This window comes from Carassius auratus, chromosome 24 (assembly GCF_003368295.1).
Source record: "Carassius auratus strain Wakin chromosome 24, ASM336829v1, whole genome shotgun sequence".
Taxonomy (NCBI): domain Eukaryota; kingdom Metazoa; phylum Chordata; class Actinopteri; order Cypriniformes; family Cyprinidae; genus Carassius; species Carassius auratus.
In genome coordinates this window covers 19,578,738-19,589,201 of record NC_039266.1, presented here as the reverse complement: position 1 = coordinate 19,589,201, position 10,464 = coordinate 19,578,738, and the positions used below count along the sequence as shown (strand labels likewise).

The following is a 10,464-nucleotide window of genomic DNA, read 5'->3' as shown; positions in this document are numbered from 1 at the left end:
GCATGAGGACCAACAGGGGCGTAAAACCGCTTGGGGCGTATATCTACCAGCTACAGTTCCCAAGCCTCCACCTACTCAGCAATGAGCCAAAGTAGCTCTACTGATTGGCTGAAATTCTCTAATCTCTAAACAGCCCCGCCCACTACCTCTACAGATGCACAAATCACTTTTGAACCAAATATCTCAGTGCAAAAGGGAGAGCGCGAAACTTGTCACTTGAAAGCGAAAAACGGTGTTTGAGATTCATCGCATAAGATTCAAGAAGCTGTAGTTATGTACTTTGTGTTTGTGTTAGAAAAATATACAAGACATTCTGAGAAAATATTCTACAAGTGTGCAACTCTCATTTGATGAATTCACGTATTGATTTGCGGATGTTCAACATTTCTGCACGACTTCACATTTCTTGATGCGGGTGTGTAAATGCGTTTTGCACCACATTCACTGCAGCAATTGTTTCAAAAATGTGAGCGTACGAGTTTCTAAATGTGTGATTTGTAGAATAGGATTTGTGCACCTGCAATGAAGAATTTGAGAAGGTGTAACTGTTGTGTTGTGTTTGTGTGAGAGAAAAAAAGTCTAAAGGTTTGCAACTCTTAAAACATTTCTCTCTGTGACTTCAAATTTACTGATACACATGTGTGGCTTTTCTCTACAACTACAAATCGCACTGCCACAGGTGTTCAGTTGTTTTGAATCAAAAATAACTTCATACACGTCATTGTTGCTTAGCAAAGACAGACGCCTCATGAGCGCTTCTGCCCGAGCGCTTTGGAAAGGAGGAGAAAGACGTGCTTAGCGTTTTCCACGCGTTTTTAGGAGCGATATGTGAACGGCCCCTAAGGCGCTCGCTCACTCAGCACGCGCTGAAGGCTCGTTGCAAAATGTCTAATGCATTTAACAGACCAGAAATATAAGATCCTAAAATAACCAACAGGTCTGGTGTTTGGGTTGGATTCCCTGTAAGCTATAGTGTCTAAATGCTGCAGGGATAGTTTGCTGCGTGCATGTTTCTCCTTTTTTTCGTCTTTTCCCAGATAGTACTGACGCATATATCCCAGATATTCCCGCTGGTGTTTTTTTTTTTTTTTTTTTTTGTATTCCCGCTGGTGTACCCTGTCCAGGGGCGTAGCAAGCTTTTCAAAAGTGTGGGGGATGGATGTGGTTTGTTTATAAATAATAAAAATTATGAACACATTGACAGAGGGGTACAAAATGCAGGGCTTAAAGTTCTCTGGCACTGTGCGGTATTTCCGGCTTGCAGCGTTTGGCTGGGAAAAAAATAATCAGAAAAGGGAAGAAAAAAACGCAAAATCAGAAAAGGAGAGAAAAAAACGCCCACACAAAGCTTTTTCTCTGGTGGTATAAATAATGTAACAATTTACTGTTTTTAAACATTAAAATAATATACACTTTAATTTCATAGTTCTTCAACAGGTATGCAAACAATATCCCAATAATAGCAAATAGCATTAGTCTAAAAAACGAAATATAATACCGAAAACACTCGACATGTCAACAAAACGATTAACAGAACATCTTCCCAAACACATATCAAGCTTATTTAAAAACCTCTAAAGCATAAACACTCATTCAAAGTACCTGGAAAAGGGAGATGTAAATAACCATAAGTTCCCGCCTCCTCCGCACGAGCTGACCGATAACACCCCAAGAGAGGCGGGACTTAAGGCAGAACAGCCAATCATCAGCCGATCACACTCAAAGCCGGTGTCAAGTTTGAGAGGGAGGGGGAGGAGGCAGCCGCGGCGAGCGCAGACACAGAGCGGTCAGAGAAACGGACGAGGGACTGTAGTAAGGCGTTTGTGCAAAACTGCGGAAAAACTGCAGAAAATGTGCGGGTGTCGAACCCTCTCACCGGGAAAAGTGTGGGTGTTAAAACCCCCACATCCCCCACGGGTGCGACGCCCCTGACCCTGTCATGTTGCAGATGCGACATACCGTTGTTTTTTTTTCCACCACTCTCTTGCCATCACCATTATAGCTTAAAGGGAATCCAAAGTGCACCCAAACACCAGACCTGTTGGTTATTGGGGGATCTTCTCATTTCTAGTCTGTTAAACGCATTGGCTATTTTGCAACGAGCCTTCAGCGCGTACTGAGTGAGCGAGCGCCTGCTGAGTAGCCTAACATAAACATATAAGATGGTGTTTTTTTCTTCTTCGGGAGTGTCAGGGGCGTTGCCTGTTACGTTGTTTGGGTTATTGGGCTACCTTGTTGAACGCATATCATTATATTTCTATCTCTCTCTTTTTTTTTTTTTTTTTCCAAATATAATTAATTACTCCAACGAACCGTTCGGTATACATAATGCGTACCGCGTACCGAACCGAAAGCGTCGTACCGAACGGTTCAATACGAATACGCGTATCGTTACACCCCTAATATATATATATATATATATATATATATATATATATATATATATATATATATATATATATATATATATATATATACATATATATATACATACATACATATATATATATATATATATATATATATATATATATATATATATATATATATATATATATATTTGTGTGATTTTTTTAAAGATGATAGATATATAGATAGATAGATAGATAGATATATAGATAGATAGATAGATAGATAGAAAACTACAAACTTTTTTTATATCTATTATTTAAAAACAGAAATTCGCTAATATTTTTTGTATTTAATGGTAAACGAATGAATGGATACATTTAATTAATGTAATATTATGCAGCCTATATTACAAGGCAAATATACCCAAGCTAATATTAAAACAACATCATTCGAGAATACATGTATTAATCGGAAAACGAATGATTGGATACAAAAGTAAATCTACTCTCCTGTTGTTGCCAAAGCCCCGACGGCGCGTCTGCGTCACTCGAGCTCCCTGCACCGTTATGTCATTAGCATAGGGAGTGGACTATAAATGCGTGCAGAACCTCTGCAGTGATCTCGGTTGGTCTGGACAGGGTGCTGTAGTTCGTGAAAGTAGACGCTTACTTCAACAATAACCCAGAACTAAAGGATTACAATGGCCAGCCGAACAAACACGTCTTCTTACAAAAGGATGTTCGGTGCGGAGCGACCAGCGATAGTTCGGTCTACTTACTCCAGCCGGCAGTACAGCAGCCCGGTGCGCGCAAGCTCGCGCGTGTCCTACAGCAGCGCGTCTCCATCCATCTACATGAGCAAGGGCGCGAGGGTGCGCAGCAGCGCCCCGCTGCCGAGACTCGCCACCGAGACGCTGGACTTCGGGCTCGCCGACGCCATCAACACCGAGTTCAAAGCCAACCGAACCAATGAGAAAGCGGAGATGCAGCATCTCAACGACAGGTTTGCCAGTTACATAGAGAAAGTGAGATTTCTGGAGCAGCAGAATAAGATCTTGACCGCGGAGTTGGAGCAGATGCGGGGCAAAGGCTCGTCCCGGGTCGGTGATCTGTACGAGGATGAGATGAGAGAACTGAGGCGACAAGTGGACCAGCTCACCAACGAGAAGGGAGCAGTGGAGGTGGACCGGGACAATCTGGGAGAGGACATCGAGCGCCTCAAAGAGAAGTATGGCCAAACATTGTCCAAGAGACGGTTATAAGTGTAAAATTACATTAAATATCTGCCAAGTGCAGATATTTTTTTGCAAACTTTTGCAAACTTATTTTTTAGTTAATAAGAAAAATGCCTTTATAAATGCATTTTTAGCGGTGCATTTATACAACAAAACAATGTATAAGTTAAGATTTAGAGTGTCTACTGTTTAAAAGTCCTAAAGAAAAATTATACATGTATAGGCCTAATTATTTACATTGTTCTGAGTTTAAATTTTAATTTACTAAAAAGTGAAAATGTACTGTCATTACATTAAGAATCTGGTTCTACCTGCCTTGATCATTGAAAACATTTTTATTAGTGTAACCTAAGATAGGTTGATTTGGTCATATTAGTATATTTAATAATATTTCCTGTTTATTTAGATGTTACCCCATATTATTTAATTTTGGGGGTGTAAATCAAAATCTGGTGTTTAATTTCTCAGAGCACCAAGCTTTCTCTTTACCTTGTCAAATAAAACCAAAATGTTGTTTTATATGTCAAATGAGCAACATATGAAATGTCATATGAACTGTAGGCTAATGATAAAAATAAAAATAACTGCATTTTAATGATGCATTTAGACAACAGAGAATCTATAGATTTTACAATCTTATGAAATCTTCATTTTAAATAAAATAGTATATACATTTAGATAAATAAAATCAAGGCTAAATTCAAATAGAAATGCCTTTATTTAAAAAAAATATTTTTATTATTATTATTTACTCTTTAAGATGATTCTAGTTGAATTTCTGTCAGGACAAAGCTCTTCTTTATAGGGTTTTCTCGTTACCAGGATAAAAACTACCCATTATTTGTTTAATTTCTGTGATTCAGCTAAAGAGAAGACATTTATTTCATTTAGATTGAAGTCAAAGGCTTTCTTATTGTCCCGGTGAGATGCTCCAGTGGGTTCGGCTGTTATTCAGGGTGTGGCTCGGCTTAAATATTCATCTCATTTTCAGACTTCAAGAAGAGATGCTCCAGAGAGAGGATGCGGAGAACACTCTTCGGGGCTTCAGACAGGTACATCTTCACATGTTCAGAGAAACCACAACCATTTTACAAGTATTCTTGGACCTGATGTTTGATTGGGTGCTACCACAGCCACAATTACAATGTGATCAGTTAGCATTCCAGTCAGTGTTTGCAAGACACGAGTGATTGTCTCCTCACAATAAAAGGGTCAGTGCAGGCCTGGTCAAGCTGCCCTCTTGTCCGGCATCAGATTTAGACACGCAACTGAAAAGAAAGCTTTGTCTGAGAACAGGCTGGACGTTCATGACAAAGCAAACTGTTGTATGAGTGGGAGGGGTCAGTGTTAACCAGGGTGCACTGGTGACTTATGGATACAGAGGAGAGGATGTGTGTGTGTGTGTGTGTGTGCTTTAAAGGGTGTCTGCCACTACCAGCTGCAGCACTACAAACAGTTAGCGGCAGGCAAGCTATTGTTAATCACTTCAGAAAGGAATAGTTTAAAATAATTTCCATAATCTAACATGTTTTCAGGATGCATTGTGGTTTGCACAAACATATTAAGGAACACTACTGTTGATGATAATAATAAGAAATATTTCTTAAGCATCAAATTAGAATGATTTCTGAAAGATCATGTGACACTTAACTGGAGTAATGATGCTGAAAATTAGATTTTTAATGTGTTATAAACGCAGACTGTTATTTTAAATTGTAATCATATTTCCTAATATTCCTGTATTTTAGTCCAAACAAATGCAGCCTTGTTGAGAATAAGAGACTCTTCTTATAAACATTCAAAAATGACCCCAAGTTTTTGAACTGTAGTGTATAATATGATTCTTTTTGTGCAATGGAATAGAAGAATGAGAAAAGGGAAGTGTAAAGAATTCATAGGAAGTAGAAGTTTAAAACAACATTTGCAGGAGAAATGTTTCCTAGGTTTCCACAAATGATCATATGATGAATATTTAATATATTTTATGCACACAGGATGTTGATAACGCCTCCCTGGCTCGTCTGGATCTGGAGAGAAAAGTGGAATCCTTGCAAGAAGAGATCGCTTTCTTGAAGAAGCTTCACGATGAGGTACTGAAGCACCCATAGAGAGAAACATCTTTAATATCTTAGGTGCTTCTCATTCATAGCATCAACATGAAATGCAAATGCCAAATTTCACATTATTTTCAGCCCAATAATGTCACGTGTCTCCTCGAGAGTGAGTCAGAAATGATCTCAATAATTGCAAGGACATGAATTAAAAAATGAGAGATTTAAACATTTCTTATTACATTCTTCTTAGACCAAATTCTATATGTTTATACATCCATAATCTCTTCTTCTAATGAATTTTAGGAGAAAGATACAAGACAAAGCTCAACCTTTGAAAAAAAAAAACAACAACTCAGAGTCTCCTGAGCCATTAGAGATTAGCTCTGAACAATAAAATGAATCAAATTTCCCCTGGCCATTCAACCGTTCTTCTCACAGTCGTGGTTTTCTGGCTGACTGACACTTTTGTTGGGCTTGTTAATATCAGGGGATTGTCAGGCATGTGTGACTTGCTGCCATAGTGATTAAATGGGGCGTAATTCCAAGAGAATAAAGCGGAGACATTGTTTCAGGATCAGGAAGTACATTAGTTCAGGGCTAACAAACTATTGCTATTGTATTTCAGAATGAGATTTGTTCAGTTTACGTTCAAATCAAAAACCAAAAATTATGGCACACAGTTATTACCCATTACCATTCAATAGCTGGGGTTAGTCAGATATTCTTTTTTTTTTTTTAGCAAGGATGCATTCAATTAATCAAAAAAAAAAAAAGCTTATAATACTAATAATGAAAGAAATAAACTGTACAAATATATAAATTAAAAAAATTATGTTGTGCAAAAATATTTATAAGGTAACAAACAATTTCTATTTCCATAAAAAAAAAAAAATTAAGCAGCACTATTGTTTTCAATATTATTGATAACAGATGTTTCTTGTGCAGCAAATCAGCATATTAGAATGATTTCTGAAGGATCATGTGACACTTTGCAATCACAAAAATAAATGCATTTAAAAAATATATTCACATAGAAAACAGTTATTGTAAATTGCATTACTATTTCACAGTATTACTGTATTGTACTGACCTTGAACTTATGAGCAACAGTATGCAATGCGATATTCAGGATAGGTTTCAAACTGTGCATTTGGATTGTTAAAGTCAGTTTTTCCAACATCTCCGCAGGAACTTGCCGAACTGCAGATGCAGATCCAGGAACAGCATGTGCAGATTGATATGGAGGTGGCCAAACCTGACCTCACCGCTGCCCTGAAAGACGTCCGGCAGCAGTACGAGACCCTGGCTTCCAGGAACCTCCAGGAGTCTGAGGACTGGTACAAATCAAAGGTCAGGTCCTCATAACAAAATAGATCATTAGAATAAAAAATAAAACATCTTTCTTTTCCCCCATATTCCATGTCTTTTCTCTATCTAATAAAAGATTCACAGTCTGCGCAGAAACACCTGAGATAAAGTTGATAAACTTACAAGAAACATCAGAAGTAACTTAGTTAAGTTACAAATGAACAATGAAACAAGACAAGAAAGGATCTGATCTGTAAGACAGTGTGAGATGTTTGAGGATCAACTCCTTTAGACGTGGCAGATGGTCGACAGAGAGGTTTGTGTGGATTTAGAGACCATCTGCTCCTCTGTCACAGTATTGATCATCCTAATGGACCCATTGATCTATTAACCTAGATCTTCAAACATGAAACCAGCCCAGTCATCAGTTGTGTGTAGAAAACAAACGTCAGAGATGGCAGATGGAGCTTAATCTTTATCTCACACTTTCTCTTTCTTTGTAGTTTGCTGACCTATCAGAAGCTGCTGCCCGAAACAACGAAGCGATCCGTCTGGCCAAGCAGGAGGCCAATGACTATCGCCGCCAGCTTCAATCTCTCACCTGCGACTTAGAAGCTCTTAAAGGAACTGTAAGTAGTGGAGAAACTATATTAGCTTCAGTGCTTGAGATACTATTATAGATTTCGTTCATATTTTTATTTCGTTTTCATATTTTACATTTTAGCGAGTTTTTTTTACAAAAAAAACCACTAATAATTTTACAAATTATTTAAGTTTTAGTATAGTACATAACTAAACTAAATTAAAATAAGAAGTATTTTTTGCAGTTTAGATCATTTAATTCCATTTTAGTTAATGCTTATTTTATTTCAAGTAAAAAAAAAAAAAATTAGTTAACTATAAAAAAGTTTATATTACGATGCATTATTTATGTTTAAATAATCATTTCAGAATGAGTCCCTGGATCGTCAGATGAGAGAGATGGAGGATAACTTCTCCATGGAGGCGTCCGGTTACCAGGACACCATCGTTCGTCTGGAGGACGACATCCGCAACATGAAGGATGAGATGGCACGCCATCTACGTGAATACCAGGATCTGCTGAACGTTAAAATGGCCCTGGATATTGAGATCGCCACCTACAGGAAGCTGCTGGAAGGGGAAGAAAGCAGGTGAACATTTTCTTTTGATTTTCTTTATGTTGACTTTGTATTCTTATCTTTTCTTTAAAGGCACATTCAGCATGGACTTATAGTGACACCTAGTGGAATAAATGCAGAAACAAGAATTTTGTTTGAAGAAATATTAACTAGCAGTGTTATTTTAGGATTTGGTATATGCTATTATATTTTTATTAACATTGTGAAATGAATTAGCTATTACTTTTCTATTTTCAGTTTTTAATTTTAATTGTGGTTGATGATTTATTTTTAAATATTTATAAATATTAGTGTAAGCTTTTCATTAAATTATTGTATTTAGTATCAGCTTTATTTCGATATTTCAGACATTTCAAATATTTTTATTTCATCTTTAAACAAAAACCATTAGAACCATTTTTAACCTTGTTAACTACACGTTATTTTTTGCTCACAAAATAATTGTAATTAATTAAATAAATAAAAAGCAAATAATATTTCACTGGTCACTTGACCTCAAAATGTCAGGCCCGTTCACTGTTCACCCGTTCACTGACTATAAATGTAAGACTATACATACAGTATAAAAGTACTTTTTTTAGGTCTACAACCTTTTTAATTAGGGGAAAACTGAGTGAAACTTTTAGACTTGACTATTTCAAATATACTACAGATGTTTTTTGACTTAATATTTCTATTTTTTTTCTTTCTAGGATCGTCACACCATTCCCCAACCTCTCATCATTAACCCTTCGAGGTACAGTATCTTTTAGTTCACTGTGAACAGTGGGAAAACAATGCTGACTGCAAATAATGTATTACAGCAGATAATCATGAATAGATACGATTGTAATATAAATATATATATTTTCTTGTTTTAAATGGAGAATATTTTGTTAAAATAGCATCCAATTTCAAATCAAATCAAATACACGTTTACTTGCAGTGGGAATAAACATGGTTTGGGCATGAAACAATTGAAATTAAAGATGCATTCTGTAACCAACATTTAAAAAAAAAAAAAAAAATTTTTTTTTTACCTGCAGAGTCCATGAAGGAAATCAGACCTGCGATTGACAGCCTGTCAAAGAAAGTGGTGATAAAGACCATCGAGACCAGAGATGGACATGTGAGTGGCATAAAAAGTCTTTACACATATTAATAAGTTACAATATGAAAATCGCAACCTTTTGACCTTTCATCCACCACAGATTATTAATGAGTCCACCCAAAATGACGATCTGGAATGAGCCGCATGTGAACATGTGACCATTATAGTGGCACTAGAGAGCTGAAGATCCATGCTGGAGTAGAACGAGGAGGAATGGAGTTTCTTTTCTTGTTTCTGTTGAGAGTTAAATAGAAAAACAGCTTTAAAGTGCCTTTTTTTTTTGCATTGCCACATTAGAGCGGTCTGTTGATAGAGCTGTATTAGAGCTGAAAAGATAACGTAGGCCACTGAATAAACCAGCTTTATCCAGGTTTCTGTTTACCACGATGTCTGTAGTTTACACTGTTGAAGACCACAGCAATACTGCTACACCTTTTTGTATAATTGTTGCAAATGACCAAAAACTTGATGAACTCAACTCTCTTGCACCACAAGAAGACCAAACTGTTCGACAAATTTCCACAAATTCAATAAACCTTTTAAAGAATAATCAGATTGCTTTCTTTTATGAACAGTATTTGTCCTTCGTTTCTTATTACCGTGCCAAATCAGCTAAACATCTGAGGGGCTTTTTCAAATGAATCTCTGTTGCGCAGTAAAATCGTCTACGTCATAAAAATAAACAGATTAGCAGGATCTGTCGGGGCAATGAGCAACACAAGAATATTTCTATGATCTAATTAAGGATAATTTGTCCTAATGGGTGAGCTCTAATGAGATCATCATCTCATCATGTTTAGTTATTAGGTCTCTGCATGCTTAAATAGCTGCCAATCAATCCCCAGTTTCAAGACCTCCACATGTTTGTTTTTATTTTTTTTATATGATTTTATGTACCTTCATAACTAAGAGCTAATCCCAAATAATTTTTTTTCCCAGAGGGGGAAAGCAAAGGGTAAAGACCAGGCAAATCGTGCCAGTCTGAAGGAGGATTTGGCATATTGGCTTTGATTCTATGCAAGATTAAGAAATTAAACCAACATCCTTGTACCAGTGTTATTTTGGTATCATTGACATCATATAGTTTTTTTTTTTTTTTAATTACATTTTATTTCTATGTGTTCTTTTTATAATTTCTGAGTTTCAGTAATTTTGTTGTGTTTTTTGTTGTCTTTTTAAATATTTCTGGTATTTCAGTGCACCAGATTAAAGTTAATTAGATAGAGAAATGTTGCCTTGGCAACTAGCTTGAAATAAAATAAGTCT

At 36.5% G+C, this 10,464-nt stretch overlaps 1 protein-coding gene across 1 annotated transcript; it reads left to right on the top strand.

Annotated features, from left to right (window-relative positions):
* The first annotated feature begins 2,957 nt into the window (after positions 1-2,957).
* LOC113042543 (vimentin) lies at positions 2,958-9,748 on the top strand. The gene is made up of 9 exons (XM_026201473.1): positions 2,958-3,579; positions 4,578-4,638; positions 5,581-5,676; positions 6,829-6,990; positions 7,452-7,577; positions 7,900-8,120; positions 8,801-8,844; positions 9,134-9,216; positions 9,299-9,748. Exons 1-9 carry the CDS (start codon positions 3,053-3,055, stop codon positions 9,335-9,337), a joined length of 1,359 nt encoding a protein of 452 aa, XP_026057258.1. The 5' UTR covers positions 2,958-3,052; the 3' UTR covers positions 9,338-9,748.
* Positions 9,749-10,464: the final 716 nt, after the last annotated feature.